The sequence below is a fragment of the Pongo abelii genome, chromosome 9 (genome assembly GCF_028885655.2).
Source record: "Pongo abelii isolate AG06213 chromosome 9, NHGRI_mPonAbe1-v2.0_pri, whole genome shotgun sequence".
In the NCBI taxonomy this organism is placed as follows: Eukaryota; Metazoa; Chordata; class Mammalia; order Primates; family Hominidae; genus Pongo; species Pongo abelii.
In genome coordinates this window covers 42,528,056-42,550,016 of record NC_071994.2, presented here as the reverse complement: position 1 = coordinate 42,550,016, position 21,961 = coordinate 42,528,056, and the positions used below count along the sequence as shown (strand labels likewise).

General features: G+C 37.5%; 1 protein-coding gene across 2 annotated transcripts in view; it reads left to right on the top strand.

Moving 5' to 3' along the window:
- The window catches only part of LUZP2 (leucine zipper protein 2), a 562,514-nt gene that overhangs the window by 241,930 nt on the left and 298,623 nt on the right, over nucleotides 1-21,961 (top strand). For both annotated transcript variants that reach the window (XM_054523770.2, NM_001132557.1), the window contains 1 exon segment: nucleotides 4,825-4,906. In XM_054523770.2, the coding sequence (XP_054379745.1) occupies nucleotides 4,832-4,906 (75 nt within the window). In that variant the 5' untranslated portion in view covers nucleotides 4,825-4,831.

Sequence of the window (21,961 nt, the reverse complement as noted above, 5' to 3'; positions counted from 1 at the left end):
TCACAACTACCTTGTGAAGTGGCTATTATTCCCATTTTGTAGATGGCAAATTGTTGCTCAGAGTGCTTAGTGGAATTGCTGAGAATCATGTTAATTGGAATTTAGATTTAAAATCTGCTCTGTCTTACCCTACAGCCCCACCTTTCCAGTTTGGCTCACTGATCGCAATGCAAAAAACTGTTTTAAAGTTTACACACAAGATAGCATGTGGAGTAGATTCTAAGTCCCTTCTCATCAGCCTATATGTCCTCCATTGACCTTGGTTCTTAATTCAAAACTCTATTATTGACATGCATTTGGATTGAGCCAATGATATCTATTAAAAATATAAAATCAATTGTTTTACATTGACTCTTCTTATTTGTAGTGACATGTTTATTATTTCTTTAATGTGAAATTCTCTTCAAAGTCTAATATTAAGAAAAACTTGAAAAAAGCAATCTGAACATGTTTCCAAAACCATATTATTTTAGTGATTGCATTGGTTTGAAATAAATCATGCTCAATATTACACCAGTATTTGTGGCTCTGTGAAGTAATGATAGAGGACATAAGCAACATTTTGAATAGAAACAGTAGAATATTATTCAGTCAGAAAACAGAAAATCTTGTCATTTGTGACAACATGGATGAACCTGGAGGACATTATTTTAAGGTAAATACGCCAGGCACAGAAGGACAAATACCACCTAATCTCACTCTTATTTGGAATCTTAAAAAGTTGACGTAAAAGAACTGGAGACTAGAGTGGCAATTACCAGGGTCAGAGGTAGCTGGGGAGAGTATTGGTGGTGAGATGTTGGCTAATGAATACTAAATTTCAGTTGGATAAGAGAAATAAGTTAGATGAAGCTAGTACGTGATGACTAGAGTTAATAATAAACTGTATTCTTTAAAAAAATAAAATTAAAAAATAACCCATCAAAAGAGACCAAGAGATGCTGAAAATGATTACTTTATTTTTATAGAGTATCTCAGGTTAGGAATGGAGAATATACAAAAATAGAAAAACAAAAATTGATTTCTGCACAATACATGTGCAGCACCCAGTGAGAGAGTGAGGAAGATACAGTGAGTTTGAGAAGATTAGAAAATAAATCTGTATGTAAAGACAAAAATAAAAATGGCTAAAGGATGGCACATACTGGGTTTCAGTGATAATAAATAGGGAATCCCTTTTAGGTAGCTCCATAAGAAATAATATAATTAAAGAAATCTTTTAGGGGAAATACTGTGTTTTTCCTGGCTTTTAGGGAAATTATTCTGTCAAACCCATTCAGGATAGAAAGAAAAACGTAGACCAGGGTGAGAAAACACTACTTAGAGACAAGGACAGGGAGATCTCAAGAGTTAAGACAATGGAGTAAAAGAAAATAAAGTCAGCCTTTCTTTATTACAGGAGGGACACAGATGAGGAGACAGGCTTCTGCATGATGTGAATGAAAACCTATTCTCTTAGTTTGCTGATATTTTCTTAAAATATCTATGGCTGATTCACATGACACCAAAAACACCACAAAAATCAGGAAAAAAATGTGAATAGGAGTTTAAGAATTTTAATCATCAAGTATACATGTGGTAAAGTATATAAACTACCAGATGATAGAACAAGTCTTTCAAAGAAAGGGTAAAATGGGGAATATTTTGGTCTTATCATAGTTTTATCTAAAATTAAAAACTTGTTTAAAATGCATAACTTGTATTATATATACAATCAAAGTTAGAATGGAAAACTCAATAAATTATAATAAAAGGTAACTTCTCAAAAGGATATAAGATATGATGCATTCGTTTTTTGCTGTTTACTTAAAAAGAGATAAAAATTGTGTGTATATTATGGTAAAAGAGACTGTGTATCTCATTTCAAAATCTGACTTATTAGTAAACATTAAAAGAGAAAAAATATCACCTTTGGTTATCAAAAATACTAATTTATTGCAAATTTAAACATCTTCTCTGAGTTTGAAAGAGTGCAGTGTGCTTGCCATTGCCATTTGGTCACATCCCCAGCTCTCAATTATTATCTTGTTTTCTGTTTGTCCTCAGATCCTTGTCATCTGGCTTCATCTGGATTAGTTATCCCTAGAAGCCATGCTTCTTTTATGTGACCCTGAAACCACTGGTCATAGCTAATGATTCAGAGGTGGCCACCAAAACAAAAACCAATCAATTAGTGTCTCCCTCTGGAACTGTAACGTAGAGGCAACTAATAAGTCTTTCTGTGTAGCTGGAGCTAGGATGTAAGTAAATTCAGGGGCTATGCTGTGGCCACATACAACTATGTGGAGAGAAAGCAGAGTGTCTTTCTAGCAAGACAGACAGAGAAAGGGGTGTGTTTGTGTGTGTGTGTGTGTGTGTGCACTTATGTGAGAGAAAGAGTGAGAAAATGAGAGTTGTGTTGGCTTGAGCGTCACGTTTCAGGAATATTTACACAGCCTTGATAATATTCATAGGAGAGTCCCCAGGTGGATGGAGAGATTTTAAACCATACCATGTCAGGACTGAGAATATATAACCACAACAAGGAGAATAAGGAATAGGACAGGACCCCCGAAATGTCTGCAAATTTGAAAATGTCCTTGAGCAAAAGAGAATAAAACCTTTTATTCTTTAAGGTGGTTGGTTGGTAGGTTCCCGGAAGGCACTTTTGGACTCAGTATACTAAGGCAGTTTACAATAATGTTCTCAAAAACTAAAAAAAAGCCTGGAATTGTGACAAGTTCTCGATCTGTGATGTTATTAAAATATAAGCTGATAGTCACTAGAAAGAAATGCCTTTCTGTAGAGTGATTAGAGTGAGGGTGTTTTTATAGCTATAATTTGGGATGAAAGAGGTGTGAAATAATGGCCCTTTAAAATTCCTTGTAACACAAAATGTTATGCTAAAATATTTCAGTATTTGAGCTATCACAGGTGTCACTCAAGCCATGAATTTTTATAATTAAAGTTTCAGTTTAGTTCTGAAACTAAACAGAGCCCTAGAAAAGCGGATATATTATAACTTTATTTTCAGTAAGAAATATAATTTTATTGTGTTTCACTCAGTGCTTGTTGAAGATTTGAGTGTTTGGGATAACATGTAGGTCCTTCCTTCCTTCCTTCCTTCCTTCCTTCTCAGTAGAGATAGTATAGTAACTCTTTACAGTTTGGGCATATAGACACTAAAACACAATTTCACTACCCCTCTGTGCATTTGTTATCTATCATAACATGATGTCATAGTTTGGTGTGGGGTTTACAAAAGTGTCTTGCACATTGTAAGCCTACAATATATGTAGGTATATATTATATTATACTACAAACACTCTATGGAAAATATCAGAAATAATAATGGAAGCCCACATTTTATATGTCCATATATGAAGTAAGTCTGATAAATGAAACCAGTTTGAGATAGTGATGGAAGCTGTCACTTAGAAGCCACTTCAAACACATTAAAAGCATCACCCAGGAAGGCATAAATCATCTGAAAACCAAAGTGACTGTAATTATTCTATAACTTGTTCTCACTATATTTTGATTTGTCAACCAAAGTCCAAAATGATTACAAAAAACAGACATACTTTCTTTCTCATTCTTGAAATTGGGACTGGGACATCAGTCTCAAGGCTAATTAATCTGGCAGCCCCATTAAGTCCTGCTGGGTGAAAGAGCAGCTTGTGGTTGTGTAGAACATCGTGGTCAGAGAATGAACATAAGGGTGTGGAGTGGTGTCAGTGGTTATTGCCATGACCTAACATTTGTTAAGTAATTCTTTTATAGGCATTCTGTTAAGTGCTTTGCTTACATTCTGTCATCTTAATATGAGCACAAACCTGTAAGTTAATTCTACCATTGTGCCCTTTTTTGGGATGAAGAAATTGAGTATGAGAGGGTGTGTCACTTGCCCAAATATCCAGAGCTAGTCTTTTGGCACTAGATTGGAAATTTTAAATTAGTTTAGGTGCTGGTAAGACTCAAACAGGTTTCTATTTTGTTGTTGCTATTGCCTTGAGAGAATTTCTGTAGCCAGGAATTGCCACACATACAAACACAAACAAGTACACTAGCCTTTATCTAATATCTGATCTATTTGAGGTGATAGCTTGAGTAAAAAAAAAAAAAAAAAAAAAAAAAAAATCAGGGCACAGAAAGATAATATGATGTGTTATAAATAAATAAATCCTAAATCCTTAAGCGAAATGCAAATTTAGGGAAATATCACTCTTTTTAAAAAGGGAGACAGGATCCTTATGTACTACTGAGCTTGAGACACAATGAGTATATATGCATAGGCATGCATTTTTTAATTATCTTCATTAAATGAAGCAGGCCTTAAGTTAAAATAGGTTTCTTTTCCATGTTTTTACAAAAGATGTCAGGCCTTACAAAGGATGTATAAAGCACAATACTTCGGAATTAACTAATTAAGAGCATCAGAAGGGAACAGTAATTTTATCCTATCAGCAGGTCTATGGTGACTTTTTCTAACCAGCATGTTCGTACCCCAGTATGCTGTTAGTGAAATTATCTTTTCAACTTGAATTATATATTGCTTTGATTTAACACATCATGTAGCTCACAGATGATTCAAACAGTGGAATTTTTATAAAGCATAATAGTAAGGTTATTTTAAAAAAAATCAACTTGCTTTAGTATTTGCATGGGAGAGAAAGCCTTTTATTACCAGAATCTGGACACATCCTGTGTGCTTAACTGTGGCTTTATGCAGTTCTAGGTGTCTATGTCCTAAATGTATACAGCAAAGCTTCCTTTTATAATGTACATAGGAAATAATGGAATTATATTATTTTCTCACTTATGCTCTGTTTTCTACTAAAATAGAGAAGAAATGAAGTCTCTTCAGGAGGCCCTGCAAAATCAGCTTAAGGAGACATCAGAGAAAGCAGAAAAACACCAGGCTACTGTAAGTGTGTTTCTTCTTTGTGCCCTTTGCTTTTGGGCTGGGACACTGTTACTTCCTTTTTCCAAAATCACTATGGAACAAACACACCTATAAAAAATAAAAGTGAAAAGACAATAAAAGAAGCATCAGTCAATGTGAACAGAATAGTACTTGGTCAGCACTCATTCCTGGAAAAGGTTAATGTTTTATTTCATTATTAGGGGGTCATCTAATTCCCAGCCTACTTTTAAGAATGAGAAACTAAAGGACAGAATGGGACAAGAGTTCTGGTGTTAGGGCTTCATCAGTGGCTCTCACATCGTGGGATGTCACTGACTGTGAAGTAAATTAAGCTAAGTGATAGTTAAGTCGCACCCCACATCCACTGAATAAGGATCTCTCAGGAGCAGGGCCATGGAATCTATTTAATCCATCCCATGGGTTATTCTAATGCACCCCAAAGTTGATGAATCAAACTCCTCTCCTGACAGCAAGAACTGTGAGAAATAAACTATGAAACAAACTTTCTCACCCGAAATGATGTTCCCTTGACCCCACCGTTTCAGCTGTTACTACGAATATTTACCATAGGCAGGAGGGATGGTGTTCCTGACAGCCATGCTGAAAACTAGGTTTCTACTGTATTCCCCAAAGCCACCTTACGTACCATGTATAGGGATTGGACCTTATATCTTGTTTTCAAGATCTGAGTCTGTTTTAAAATATAGTGTGTTAATTGAACATGTGAGGTATGGTAAGGTCAACAGATCAGGAAAAGACTCCCACTGAAAACATAGCTTATTTCTCACAGTTCTAGCTGCACACCATAGAGGGGCCACACGGAGAGGCACCCAGGCTGTTCATGAGGCAGAGGGAGAGGAGGAAACTGTGGGTAAGAGGCTTTATTGTGGTTTCTGAGGCAATGAACAAGTGAGGCAGGATAAGTGGGGTCGGGATTGGATAAATGGGCTTGGGATTGGCCAGTTTGAGTGATTTTTGGTTGGCTCTGGGGCATAGCAGCTGTCCTGACTTATAACCTATCCCTAAGGCGATTAGGGCAACTCCACAGTGGCCTGGGATAATAAAAGCGGGGCAGTTAGGAGTGTTGTTTTTCGATTGGTTGTTTGTATTTGAAAAGTGTGTCTCTGGGAGGAGGACTTCTCCCCTCTGAGACGTTGGAGCAGCAATGAGAGAGTTCAGAACTAAGGCAGGGTGGCTCAAGCATATGATTGGGTTGTTCAGAGCAAGGCTGATCCAGCACATCCATGAAGAACAAGTGTTAAAGCATCAAATTTACAAAAGCTAAAACTGTGGTGAAGCCTAAATCTCCATTTAGGTCAATTACCTGGAATCCTAGGCTCTCTAAACACAGCCGGCCTGCCTTTCTTTTACAAAACTTCCTTTAACAACCTTGATTAAAATGTAGAGTTTCGCCTCTGAAACTCAGTCCAGTCTGTCATCTGCAACAGCTGATTTCAGCAACAGCCTTTCTAATAATGATTGTTGACTTTTCAATATACAGAACTGTTTCATGTTAGGATTCACTGTTATCTGTTCTGTTCACCTGTTAGGACGGGCATGTTGGTTCATTGCTATGCCACGGCAACTCTCACTGCTCACCTGAAATGTGGCCTAGAGTCTGGCTCACTGGATACCAAATGTTACATAAAAGAATAGACATATTTTTAGTATCAGCTTGTTGATCCCTCCTCCCAACACCGGACCTAGCTTACTGAATCGTCCTAATTGCAATCACATTTCTGCCGTGACTAATCATATTTAATCTGGGTTTCTTCATAGCCTAATGACAGACAATGATAGAGCAGAATAGAAGTGCTCACACAGACTATTTTCTCTGGTTCTCATAATAAAACTACATTGTTTGTTTCTTTACTGAAAAAGAGTAATTCAAATAAGGTGTTTCTAGCTTGCATTTGCACAGCTATAAGCTAAGGCATGAACTCATAATTATTCCAGTAGATTATGCAAACTGTCTGAGATCCAAAAAGAAGAGAGTTATAACTTTTGAAAGAGCACAAACCAAATTTAGAATATCCAAGTATGACAAATGTCATGGACAAATAATGTAGACTGAGTCACCTTTGCCTTCATCTCAGCATGCTGGCAGTGCCTTCCTAATGGCTGAACACTGGATCTTGAGGGAAGGTTTCTCTTTTCCCCCAAAATTCTTCACTAAACCAGAAACTTCCTAAAGGAACTCGTAACTTACTATGTGCTTCAGAGTAAGAGTGTTTGGGATTTAAATTTCTAGTAGGCCATGTACTAATTCTGTAAATTTACTAGCTCATTACCAGACTTGATCAAGCTTTTTAACTTCTGCAATTTTCCTCATTATCACATTTAAGGGGTTACTCACATTACATTAATGTACATAATCTCTCTAAAATTATATCTGGCATGTAGTAGATAGTAGACATTAAACTAAAGTCATTCCCCTTCCTTCTGCACTTCCCATTTTAATTTCATCTTCATCAGCTAGCTGAATGAATATAAGCAAGTCATTTGATTTCTCTGAGGCTTTTTCATTGTAAGAAGTATGTCAATGGTACTAATGTAACAGGTTATTTGGTGATTATATGAGATGATGCATGCACTGTGGAGCAGAAGATGTAATCAATTGTAAGCAACTTCTAAATTGTATCACATGATCATCATCATTATTAGTATTTTTTCTTCCTAACCATTTAAAACCTTTGTTATATGATAATATTGTGGTAAGAATTATCAGGGATGACAGAATGCATACCTAATAAAAGGAATATTAAAATAATATATTCAATTGTTCATACTTTAGGATGTTCTATTTCCTCAACTCTATTTACATTACTATCCAAAATAATTTTGTTTCGCAATTTCAGCATACTGCCACATAGATTTTCAATGGCTATTCTTAAAAGCTGGCATTGAAATGTTTGAGAGTGACCTCAGGTTCTCAGAGACTTACAAATGGTGTCTTTATGGGAATCAGACATATTACCTGTCTATCAGTGATCGGGGCAACACAGTGATATTTTTACTGTTATTAAAAACTACTAGATGGTGAGGTTTTTCACCAAAAGCTTGCATTTTCGTAATTGCAGACTATTTCTTTTTTATTTGGTGTTCTTGTTAATTTCTTTTTTTATTTTCCATAGGTCATTAGGGTACAGGTGGTATTTGGTTACACGAGCAAATTCTTTAGTGGTGATTTGTGAGATTTTGGTGCACCCATCAGCCAAGCAGTAGACACTGCACCCTATTTGTAGTCTTTTATCCCTTGCCCCCCCACTCACACTTTCCCCCAAGTCCCCAAAGTCCATTGTATCATTCTTACACCTTTGCGTCCTCATAGCTTAGTTCCCACGTATCAGTGAGAACATACAATGTTTGGTTTTCCATTCCTGAGTTACTTCACTTAGAATAATAGTCTCCAATCTCATCCAGGTCTCTGCAAATGCTGTTAATTCATTCCTTTTTGTGGCTGAGTAGTATTCCATTACATATATATGGTTAATTCATAAATTCATATATATATGGTTAATTCATATATATATACCACCATTTCTTTATCCACTTGTTGATTGATGGGCATTTGGGTTGGTTCCACAGTTTTGCAATTGCGAATTTTGCACTATAAATATAAGTGTACAAGTATCTTTTTCATATAATGACTAATTTTCCTCTGGGTAGATACCCAGTAGTGGGATTATGGATCAAATGGTAGTTCTACTTTTACTTATTTAAGGAATCACCACGCTGTTTTACACAGTGTCGTACTAGCTTACATTCCCACCAGCAGTGTAGAAGTGTTCCCTGATCACTGCATTTATGCCAACATCTAGACTTTATTGATTTTTTGATTATGGCCATTCCTGCAGGAGTAAGGTGGTATCGCATTTTGATTTTGATTTGCATTTCCCTGATCATTAATGATATTGAGCATTTTTTCATATGTTTGTTTGCAGTTTGTATATCTTCTTTTGAGAATTATCTATTTACGTCCTTAGCCCACTTTTTGATGGGATTTTTTTAACTGATTTGTTTGAGTTTGTTGTAGATTTGGGATATTAGTCCTTTGCCAGATGTGCAGATTATGAAGATTTTCTTCCAGTCTGTGTGTTGTGTGTTTACTCTGCTGACTGTTCCTTTTGCTGTGCAAGAGCTCTTTAATCTAATTAAGTCCCAACTATTTATCTTTGTTTTTATTGCATTTACTTTTCAGTTCTTTGTCATGAGAGCCTTGCCTAAGCCAATGTCAAGAAGGGTTTTTCCAGTGTTATCCACTAGAATTTTTATAGTTTCAAGTCTTAGATTTAAGTCCTTAATCTATCTTGAGTTGATTTTTGTATAAGGTGAGAGGTGAAGATTGTTTCATTCTCCTATATGTGGCTAGCCAATTATCCCAGCACCATTTTTTGAAAAGGGTGTCCTTTCCCCACTTCATATTTTTGTTTGCTTTGTCAAAGATCAGTTGACTGTAAGTATTAGGGTTTATTTCTGGGTTCACTATTATTTCCATCGGTCTATATGCCTGTTTGTATACCAGTACTATGCTGTTTTGGTGACTATGTGCTTATAGTTTGAAATCAGGTAGTACGATACCTCCAGATTTGTTCTTTTTGCTCAGTCTTGCTTTGGCTATGAGGGCTCTTTTTTGTTTCCATATAAATTTTAGAATTGTTTTTTTCTAATTCTGAGAAGAATGATGGTGGCATTTTAATGGGGATTGTGTCAAATTTGTAGATTGCTTTTGGCAGTATGGTCATTTTCACAATATTGATTCTACCCATCGAGGAGCGTGAGATATGTTTCCGTTTGTTTGTGTCATCTGTGATTTCTTTCAGAGGTGTTTTGTAGTTTTCCCTGTAGAAGTCTTTTGCCTCCTTGGTTAGGTATATTCCTGAGTATTTTACTTTTTTTGCAGCTATTGTAAAAGGGGTTGAATCCTTGATTTGATTCTCCACTTGGTCGCTGTTGGTGCAGAGAAGAGCTACTGATTTGTTTACAGTAACCTTCTATCCAGAAACTACTGAATTCTTTTATCAGTTCTAGGAGCTTTTCAGAGGATCTTTAGGGTTTTCAAGGTAAACGATAATATCATCAGCAAACAATGACAGTTTGACTTCCTCTTTACCAATTTGGATGCCATTTATTTCTTTCTCTTGTCTGATTGCCCTGGCTAGGACTTCCAGCACTATATTGAAAAGGAGTGGTGAAAGTGGACATCCTCGTCTTGTTCCAGTTCTTAGAGGGAATGCTTTTAACTTTTCCCCATTTAGTATTATGTTGGCTGTGGGTTTGTCATAGATGCCTTTTATTACATTGAGGTATGTCCCTTGTATGCCGATTTTGCTGAGAGTTTTATCACAAAGGGATGCTGGGTTTTGGAGAATGCTTGTTCTGCATCTGTTGAGATGATCATGTGATTTTTGTTTTTAATTCTGTTTATGTGGTGTAACCCATTTATTGACTTGTGTATGTTAAACCATCCCTGTATCCCTGGTATAAAACCCACTTGATCATGGTAGATTATCTTTTTGATATGTTGGATTTGGTTAGTTCATATTTTGTTTAGGATTTTAGTGTCTATGTTCATGAAGGATATTGGTCTGTAGTTTTCTTTTTGGCTATGTCCTTTCCTGGTTTTGTTATTAGGGTGATGCTGGCTTCATAGAATAAATTAGGGAGGGTTCCTTCTTTTTCTATCTTGTGGCATAGTGCCAAAAGGATTGTTACCAATTCTTCTTTGAATGTCTGGTGGAATTCTGCTGTGAATCCGTCTGGTCCTAGACTTTTTTTGTTAGTAATTTTTTAATTACGTTTTCAATCTTGCTGTTTGTTATTGGTCTGTTTGGGGTTTCTAGTTCTTCCTGATTTAAGCTAGGAGGGTTGTATGTTTCCAGGAATTTATCCATCTCTTCTAGGTTTCCTAGTTTATGTGCATAAAGATGTTCATAGTAGCCTTGAGGGATCTTTTGTATTTCAGTGGTGTCAGTTGTAATATCTCCTGTTTCATTTCTTAGTGAGGTTGTTTGGATTTTCTCTCTTCTTTTCTTGGTTAATCTTGCTAATATTCTATCATTTTTATTTATCTTTTCAAAGAACCAGCTTTTTGTTTCATTTATCTTTTGTATTGGTTGTGTTTTGTTTCAGTTTCACTTAGCCTGCTCTGATCTTGGTTATTTCCTTTCTTCTTCTGGGTTTGGTTTTGGTTTGTTCTTGTTTCTCTAGTTCCTTGAGGTGTGACCTTAGAGTGTCAGTTTGTGCTCTTTCAGTCTTTCTGATGTAAGCATTTAGGGCTATGAACTTTCCTCATAGCACCACCTTTCCCATATCCCAGAGGTTTTGATAGGTTGTGTCGTTATTGTCTTTCATTTTGAAGATTTTTTAAATTTCCATCTTGATTTCATTTTTGACCCAATGCTCCTTCAGGAGCAGGTTATTTAATTTCCATGTATTTGCATGGTTTTGAAGGTTTCTTTTGGAGTCGATTTCCAGTTTTTTTCCACTGTGGTCTGAGAGAGTGTTTGATATAATTTCAATTTGTTTAAACTTATTGAGACTCGTTTTACGGCCTATCATATGGTCTATCTTGGAGAAATTTGCATGCGCTGTTGAATAGAATGCATATTCTAGGGTTGTTGGATGAAATGTTCTGTATATATCTGTTAAGTCCATTTGTTCCAAGGTATAGTTTAAATTCATTGTTTCTTTGTTGACATTCTGTCTTGACCTTTCTGGTACTGTCAGTGGAGTATTGAAGTCCTCTACTATTATTGTGTTGCTGTTTATCTCATTTGTTAGGTCTATCAGTAATTATTTTATAAATTTAGGAACTCCAGTGTTAGGTGCATATATGTTTACGATTGTGATATTTTCTTGTTGGACAAGGCCTTTTACCATTATATAATGTTCCACTTTGTCTCTTTTAACCACTGTTGCTTTCAAGTTTGTTTTGTCTGATATAAGAATAGCTACCCTTGCTTGCTTTTCGTGTCCATTTGCATGAAATGCCTTTTTCTACCACTTTAAGTTTATATGAGTTCTCATGTGTTAGGTGAGTCTCCTGAAGGCAGCAGGTAGTTAGTTAGTTGGCAAGTGTTTTTTGTTGTTGTTGTTTGATTTGTTTTGTTTTGTTTTGTTTTGTTTTGAGATGGAGTCTTGCTCTGTCACCCAGGCTGAAGTGCAGTGGCACAATCTTGGCTCACTGCAACCTCCACCTCCTGGGTTCAAGCGATTTTCCTATCTCAGCCTCCTGAGTAGCTGGCATTACAGGCACATGTCACCACACCCGGCTAATTTTTGTATTTTTAGTAGAGACAGGTTTTCGCCATGTTGGCCAGGATGGTATTGAACTCCTGACCTCAGGTGATCCACCCGCCTTGGCTTCCCAAAGTGCTGAGATTACAGGCATGAGCCACCACGCCCGGCCAGTTCTTATCCATTCTGCAGTTCCGCATCTTTTAAGTGGAGCATTTAGGCCATTTACCATCAATGTTCGTACTGAGATGTGAGGTACCATTTCAGTCGTTGTGCTATTATGTACTTGGTGTTTTTTGTTTTATGTTTTTGCTTTTTAAATTGCATTTTTGTTTTACAGGTCCTGTGTGATTTATGCTTTAAAGAGGTTCTGTTTTGATCATTTCCAGGATTTGTTTCAAGATTTAGCATTCCTTTTAGCAGTTCTTGAAGTGGTGGCTTGGTAGTGGCGAATTCGCTCAGTATTTGTTTGTCCAAAAAAGACTGTATCTTTCCTTCATTTATGATGCTTAGTTTCACTGGATACAAAATTCTTAGCTGATAATTGTTTTGTTTGAGAAGGATGAAGATAGGGCCCCAATCCTTCTAGCTTGTAGGGTTTCTGCTGAGAAATCTGCTGTTAAAGTAATAGGTTTTCCTTTGTAGGTTTTCTGGTGTTTTCGTCTCACAGCTCTTAAGATTCCTTCCTTCATCTTAACTTTAGATAACCTGATGACAACGTGCATAGTCAATGATCTTTTTGTGATGAATTTCCCACGTGTTCTTTGTGCTTCTTGTATTTGGATGTCTAGGTCTCTAGCAAGGCTGGGGAAGTTTTCTTCAATTATTCCCCCAAATATGTTTTCCAAACTTTTAGATTTATCTTCTTTCACAGGAACACTGATTATTCTTAGGTTTGGTTGTTCAACATAATCCCAGACTTCTTGGAGGCTTGGTTCATATTTTCTTATTCTTTTTTTCTTTGTCTTTGTTGGATTGAGTTAATTGGAAGACCTTGTCTTCAAACTCTGGATTTCTTTCTTCTGTGTGTTCAATTCTATTGTGAGACTTTCCAGAGCATTTGCATTTCTATAAGTATGTCCAGTGTTTCCTGAAGTTTTGATTGTTTTTTCTTTAAGCTATCTATTTCCTTGAATATTTCTCCCTTCGCTTCTTGTATCACTTTTTGAATTTCCTTGCATTGAGCTTTGCCTTTCTCTGGTGCCTCCCTGATTAGCTTAGTAACTAACTGCCTGAATTCTTTTTCAGGTAAATCAGGGATGTCTTCTTGGATCCATTGCTGATGAGCTAGTGTGAATTTTTGGGGGCGTTAAAGAGCCTTGCTTTGTCATATTACTAGTGTTGGTCTTCTGGTTCCTTCTCATTTGGTAGGCTCTGTCATAGAGAAGGTCTAGGGCTGAAAGCTATTGTTCAGATTCTTTTGTCCAATGAGGTGTTCCCTTGATGTGGTATTCTTCTTGTTTTCCTATGGATGTGGATTCCTGTGAGCCTAGCTGCAGTGATTGTGATGTCTCTTCTGGGTCTAGCCACCCAGCAAGTCTACCCAGCTCTGGGCCGGTACTGGGGGCTGACTGCACAGAGTCCTATGATGTGAGCCATCTATGGGTCTCTCAGCTGTGGATACCAGCAGCTGTTCTGGTGGAGGTGGCAGTTGGGGGTGAAATGCACTCTGTGAGGGTTCTTAGCTCTGGCGGTTTCATGTTCTATTTTTGTACTGGTTGGCCTCCTGCCAGGATGTGGCACTTTCCAGAGAGCATCAGCTGTGGTAGTATGGAGACGAACCAATGGTGAGCAGGGCCCTACAACTCCCAAGAGTATATGCCCTTTGTCTTCTGCTACCAGGCTACCAGTGTGGATAGGGAAGGACCATCAGGTTGCTGCAGGGCTAGGCATGTCTGAGCTCAGACTCTCCTTGGATGGGTCTTGCTGTGGCTGCTGTGGGGGATGGGGATGAGGTTCCCAGGTCACTGGAGTTGTGTACCTAAGAGGATTATGGCTACCTCTGCTGAGTCATGCAGGTTGTCGGGGAAGTGGAGAAAAGCCTGTAGTCACAGGCCTCACCCAGCTTCCACACAATCTGAAGGGCTGGTGTCACTCCCACCATGTTCCCTCTAACAGCCCTAAGTCTATTTCCAGGTGGTAGGCGAGCAGAGCTTAAGAACTTACCCCAGGCTACCTGCCTTCCAGCTTCGAAAGAAAAGGGCTTGGTTCTTCCCCTTCCTGTGGAGTCTGCAAGCAGGATTTGCACTCTTCCCCGAGTTCTGGCCAGGAGGCTTCTTATCCAATTCTAATTATTACAGAGTTCAACTGGAGACTTCTGACTTCCTGCGGTGTTTCCCCGTGACACCCCTCCTGAAGGTTCTCTGTGATGCCAGGCAGGAATGGGCTGCTTGGGGATGCAGTGAGCTCCCAGGGCCATTCCCACTGCTTCCTCTACCCCTATATTTGGCTCAGCTCTCTAAATTGACTCAGCTCCAGGTAAGGTTGGAAACCTTTCCTGCAAACTGCTCCTTCAGTTTCCCCAGTTGGGGTGTGTGTTCAGGAGCCAAGGGTCTCCCTTTCCCACTTCTGCAGTTTGGGTACTCAAAGTATTTGGGGTGTCTCCTAGGTTCTGCAGGAGCAGTTTGCTTCCTTCAGAGGGTCTGTCTATTCTTGTTAACTGCAATTTTTTTGTTTGTTTGTTTGTTTTTGAGACAGAGTCTCGCTCTGTGGTCAGGCTGGAGGGCAGTGGCACGATTTCGATTTCGGCTCCCTGCAACCTCCACCTCCCAGGTTCAAATAATTCTCCTGCCTCAGCCTCCCTAGTAGCTGGGACTACTGGTGCATGCCACCACGCCCAGCTAATTTTGTATTTTCAGAAGAGACGGGGTTTCACCATGTTGGCCAAGATGGTCTTGATCTCTTGACCTCGTGACCTGTCCCTCTTGGCCTCCCAAAGTGCTGGGGTTATAGGCATGAGCCACTGTACCCAGCTGACTTCTAAAAATAATTTAAAATTCACTTATCAGTATATATTTATATATGTAGGTATCTATAAATATACACACATACACACACATAAGGGAATATTTGTGTGTGTTTTTTTGTGAGGAAAATGAGAGAGGAAAAGAAGAATAATATATTTCAGCAAAAAAGTCTTCTTTATCCATTATACTTTTTAGAAAACTAAAACATTTTTTAAATTACATATAATTTGTAACCCTTCAATTAGAAATGGAAATCTTGATATAGTTAGTTGATATAAAGTAATACCAGAGGGCACATCTCACTCCTTTCTTGAAGTTGACAAATGTACATAGCCATACCCCCTTCTGAGGATGTAGTTAGAAAATGTATGTATTACTATAGAAACAGCTTACAGTAGAGGCCAACATTTCCAAGTAACCAACTTCAAAGGGAATCAGACCTGGGCTGGCACAAAGTGCAAATCAGAAGAGAGTACTTTGGTAGTCTTTGGTCTTTGCCATAAGAAGATAAAAGGAGATGAGAGAATGGAGAATGAAGAGCAGAAGTGAGTACATTTAAACAGCTTTGAAGTCAAAAGCCTTGTTTTCCCACTAGGAGCCTCTTCTTGTTATTTTGTTATAGGCCCCTGTGATGGCTAATATTAGGTGTCAACTTGACTGGATTGAAGGATACATAGATAGCTGGTTTAAGTATTGTTTCTGGGTGTGTCTGTGAGAGTGTTGCCAGAGGAGACTGCCATTTTAGTCAGTGGACTGGGACAGAAAGACCTACCCTCAATGTAGGCAGCACCATCAAATGAGCTGTCAGCACAGCTGGACCAAAGCAGGCAGAAGAAGGTAGGATAAGCTGGCTTACGGATACCTGCATACACAGATATGGACTGTTAAGTGATTTCAAAATTATTTTTAGAAGTTAATAGGAATAGACAGACCCTTGAGTCTTCTAACTTTCATCTCCTCCTGGGCTGGATGCCTCCTCCCATTTCTCCTGCCCTTGGACATCAGACTCCAAGTTCTTTGGCCTTTGGACTCTTGGACTTATACCAGCGGTTTGCCAGGCCATCAGCCACAGACTGAAGGCTGCACTATCAGCTTCCCAGCTTTTGAGGCTTTTGGATTCTGACTGAGCCGCTACTGCTTCTCTCTTCCCCAGTTTGCAGATGGCCTATCATGGGACTTTGCCTTGTGATCCTGTAAGCCAATTCTCCCTAATAAACTCCCTTTCATATATACATGTATCCTGTTAGTTCTGTCCCTCTGGAGAACCCTAATACAGTCCCTTAAAAGAATTATCTACCTGGAGTCTTCTAGACCAAGAGGCTGATAAAAACTTTATCTGACTTGTCAGAATACTCTGGCTGTTATTCAGAACCTGGGGAAGTGAACATCAGAACCAGAAAATAGATTGTTATCCCTTTCTTACCCAGATGAACATCCACTCTTTCACTTAATACTGGGGCATTTAATGAGACTTTTCTTAAAGACGCCACAGAGATCTCTCGGGTCTCCGTCTTGACTTCCACAGACTTAGTGTCTTCCTAGGAGGACCTTTGTATATGGTGCAGTAACACAGGCATCCCTATGAATACTGCATCATTTGTATTATACTTGCCTCTTTATATCTTCCAATAGGGGAAAGAAAGAAGAATGAACACAATTTATAAAATCTGTTGTAAAAGCAAGGTTTTTTGACCATAGTACATCTTCATATTATAAAACACAGCTGATGTTAAACAAATTAAGAAAATAGAATCATCATTATAATTACTCAAATATTCTACCAGTTGGTAACTTATAATAACATATTCAAAAACCAATATGAAGACAAAATATTAAATAGGCTCACTTTGGAGTCATTCCTTGAGAAGGATATTTAAATAAACTGTATATTCAGTTGTTTGGCAACTTTTTTTATGAGTAGAAGTTAAAAATATCCCTCAACTTTCTCTTCTCTCTACTTAAGTCTTCCATACCTACTAGAACCATGTATTGTAGAAATGCATTTTAATCACATCCAGTACAATATACACATACATATATAAGTATATTAATGTTTCCGTATACTATCAACCGAGAAAAAGATAAGTGACATATACTAATCTTGTGCATGATATATATTCATACTTTCTACTCTAATCCTCTAATCTATTTTTAAATGATATTCTTTACTCTCTATACTTTTATAATCAAAATATATGGAAAGTGTCCATGTCTGATGCTATGATTTTACCAGAAACTTACAGCTTATCATTCATTCCATGAATACTTATTAATTCTCACTAAGAACTAGAAAATATGGAATAAACCATTTTATTTTTTGACTTATCATCATCAGAATCATTCATTAAATGCATATTTATATAGTTAATACCAAGATAAGAAACTGATGCCATTGCTAACTCATTCCCCCAAAATCAACTCTAAAAAATCATAGCAATTAAAGGAAAATATGAACTGAAGTATTAAAAAAGAAGCATGTGAAAAACCCAACAAACGAAATAATGAGTGATTCCTGGAAAGAAAGATGACTCACAGAAATGAATATATATGTCTTTGGAAGAGGTCGTTGTGATTAGCTGAGTCAGGGGGCTGCAGTAGGAGGCATGCAAGAGTAGGCTGAAGGTTATCTATAGATTCTGCTCTCCTTTTCTGCACTCTTCCTTGAGAGTATCACCTTCTGTCCCTTCCCCTCAGAAATCAATAGCAACAGCTCAGGCCTCTCCTGTCGTCATGGTAACATCAGTGCAGTACAAAAGCCCTGCTAGAATGAGAAGTAATGGGAGTGAGGAAGGGTGGAATCATAGTACCCACCCCATCTCCCTTAGATCCCCTAAGAGCATTCTGTGCTTTCAAAGTTTTCTGTCCTGGGTTTTTCACTTTCTCCCCAGGACAGCAGCCATCATTGGCCCTTTTCCTTTACCCATTGCCACACAGAGCAATTAAAAATTTAAAAAAAAAATCAGATAAGGGCTAAAATAACAAGATATTTGAGGTACAGAGCTACTAAAAATAAAGACTACACATTGGACTACATACATATTCTGAAGCAGAATTACTGGAGTAGGTAAACTAACAATTTAGTTAAGCATGTTAAATATACCCAAGGAGTTAACCCATACAGTAATAACACATAGAAAAACAAAACAAAAAATCATAAAAAAGCTACTTGATAATGTTAACTGTAGACAATAGCCAGTAGTTAATAGGTAAAATAAAGAATACACTAAATGGTGTAAGTATAGGAAAGAAAATAGTAATAATGACAAATTTATAGAAAGCATCAGGAAACGACAAAAAACTGAGACAGAAAATGTAAAATATGCATTAAAAGCTATGGAGAATCAGAGTAAAATTGCCAAGTATCTGAGTCACAAAATAAAAGCACACATATAAATAAATAGAAACTTTATCATGCCATCGTGAAATTGTAAAATATCAAAATAAAAGATACAATTACAAAATTTTCTGAAGGAAAGAATAGATCACCCACAAAAGGGCAATAATCAGATAGGTATCAGACTTCTTAAGAGTGTTAATGAGTTTAAGAAGACAATAAAGCAATGTTTTAGTACACTGCTTCTACATTGTTCTATACATATAAACTGGCATTCAAATGTTAAAGCATATAAAGCACGGAAGTGTTGCCAGAGAAAGCTCCATTTTGAAAATCTCCTGGAGGAAATACTGTACTCAAAAACAGAATAAACAGCAGACTGCAAGTGATGTGAGGACTAATAGTGAACAAATACCTTGGCAAATTTAGTTTTTCCTTTGGAAAACAGAGCCGAAGAGAGAAAAATATGATTGGGGTGAGGCAGTGCAACAACGGGACATATAGTAAATAACCAAGACTATTATAAATTTTCTGTATTTTAACTTAGAAGCAATTATGGTGAGAAAAAAATTAGAATGTGTAATATTGAAACTCACATGCAGAAAAACTTGATTTACTCCGTTAAAAAAATAAGATGGAAAAAATTAAATTAATTCATATAATAGGAAGGAAAAAAGGCAAAAAATTCAAGATGGCCAAAGTTCCAATGTATTAGAAATCATGAGAAATTAAAAGGGGTTAAATTTAATAATTTAATTTTTAAAATGAGACAGAATAACTAAAATTAAAAGAATAGGAAAATATATACAAATATTCTAAGTTAAAAAATCGAAAATATTGCATATGTAACATAAGCAAGATAGGAAAATACAGGAAAAAGAATATAAAGGAAAGAATTGGCCACAACATTAATGTCTGCCACATAGAATTTAAGAAACAGATATAATAAGGGAAGACACTATATACTCGCAAACAAAATAAAGTAAAACCATTATAAATGAATATATACCTAACAATGTAGCTTCAGTATTCATCAAGCTATATGTAATAGAACATGAACATAAGCAGATACATAGAATATCTTAAAAATACAATTGATAATTTTATTTTATTTTACATCCACTAGTTTGTTATAAAAGAGATAATGAAGGATACAGAGGAAGAGATGATAAAGGCAAGAAATAGGGGAAGGGGCAAGAAGCTTCCATGCGCTCCCTGGACATGCCACCCTCCAGTAATTTCCAGTGTTCATCCATGTAGGAACCCAGTCCTAGGTTTTTATGGAAGCTTCATTACTTCAGCTTTATGTCCCCCAGGGTATATGGCAAGATTCTCTTTAGAATGAGAGTTTTATGACCCACAAACAAGGCAGGGAAAGATTAGAGTCCCATTTAGTATGAGTTATTAAAATTGCTTGAGGGGCAGATGTACACGCCTTCTGTTTTACAGTACTAGGTAGATGAATTTGCCAATCAGATACAATGCTCATTCCCATAATACAAGCAGATAAAAGTGACCAAACTGCTTCACATGAAGTGTTTCAAATGTATCAACTTTTATAATCCTATCCATTTTTACATTTTTAAGTTCTTGTCCCAGGAACTTCTCTTCTTCTCCTGCAGACCATTTTACCCTCTCTTGTGCTAAAGACTTTGGGCCCTCAACCAGGGATTAAGCCAAGGGACCCTGGCCTTTCTGTCAATCTTTGTCTTCATTAATCAGTATAGCCATTACCCCACACAATGCCAGGGATGGGTTTCTCATTGTAATCTTTAAAAATATTCTGACTTTTTAGATTTATTCAGACTGGGGAAAATAGAGCAAACTGGTTTGGGGCCCTTTAGTGTTGGGGGACCAGCCAAGTCTCCCTTTGATCTACTCAGCCTTTGATCGTGTTGTATTTAGACTTTTGTTTTAACCCATTAATTTCCATTTTATTCATTCAATATTTTAATAACCATCTAAGGATTTCCACCTTGTGAGATGAATCCCATGACTCTCTCTTCTCTTTTTCTTTGTGGTTTCACCTCATCAGTGTGTGTGTGTTTTTTTTTTTTAATTTTTCATAGAGATGAGGTCTCCTTATGTTGCCCAGACTGGTCTTGAACTCCTGGCCTCAAGCAATCCTTCTACCTTGGCTGGCCAAAGTACTAGGATTATAGGTGTGAGCCATCATGCTCTGCCAATGTTTTCTTTATTCATCTTATTTGTTAATTATTTAAATTTTTTTAACTTTCTGGGATGAGTTCTTTCACTCTCCTCACTACTCTTCACTGTTCTCTGGTTAATTTACCTGATGTTTTATTACCATCTGTAGTGACCCATGAGGAGAAGTTGAGACAACAAATTTGATAAGGCTTCTCTGACTGTCTCTGTTTTGTATCAACAGGGTTATATGAGTGTTCATGAAAATGGGGCTCCCCTAACCACAGCACTTACCATGACCTGAGTAACAGGCATATTTAGCCAGTGAATATCCCTGACATCATAAAAGCAATCCCATATGGCTTGCATATGAAGCATATCAACTGCTTCATCTGGGGTGCTCCAATTGACATTTATAGGTGGAGTCAGACAGTCCCCCTTCAGAACTTTACAGTGGCTTTTATCCACCCCACCAGACTGGCCATTTCTTCAGGAATAAATTCCTATGATATATACACATCTGCAATTATTCAGTAGTGAGCTGTAGGTCCTGCATCAATGCAAACATGTTCTTCTACTCTGCATCATTCAAAACCAAAGACACTGGCTGGGCTTGGTGGCTCACATCTGTAATCCCAGCACTTTGCCGGGGCAAGGTGGGTGGGTCGCCTGAGGTCAGGAGTTTAAGACCAGCCTGACCAACATGGTGAAACCCCGTCTCTAATACAAATACAAAATTTAGCTGGGCAAGGTGGCGGGGCTTTTAATCCCAGCTACTCGGGAGACTGAAGCAGAAGAATCACTTGAACCTGGGAGGAGGAGGTTGCAGTGAGCCAAGATCACGCCACTGCACTCCAGTCTGGGTGACAAGGGCAAAACTCTGTCTAAAAATAGAAACAAAAGCAAAAACAACAACAAAAAAAACACGCACACTACTCACAAATTATTTACTTTCACTATTCATTTTAGTAAAGGTACCTCAGAGAGCTGATGATACCAATGTACACAGTGAACAATTCCTTCACAGTATACTAAGTTTCAGTAGTTACTGGTTTTGCCCTTCTGCCACATTGACCACCTTTTTGGTGACCAAAGGTCTTAGAAGTGCTTTCTGTTTTCCTGACGTAATTTTCCCCTTTGTGGGTGGCTTTGAGGCTAGTGGCCTGAGCTCAGACAGACTCATATCTGAGCTTGGTTTACCCTAAAGGCCTGACTCAGCACTCTATTTAAATTCTATTTTAGCTATTATAGATAAAAATAACCAAGGATTTGAACATGTTGCTTTTCTCTTATTAGTTTCATAAACCAAAAATGAAATTCTAAGCCCCCGAATGGATTGAATGGACTCCCCTCTCAGCCAACAGGATTCCA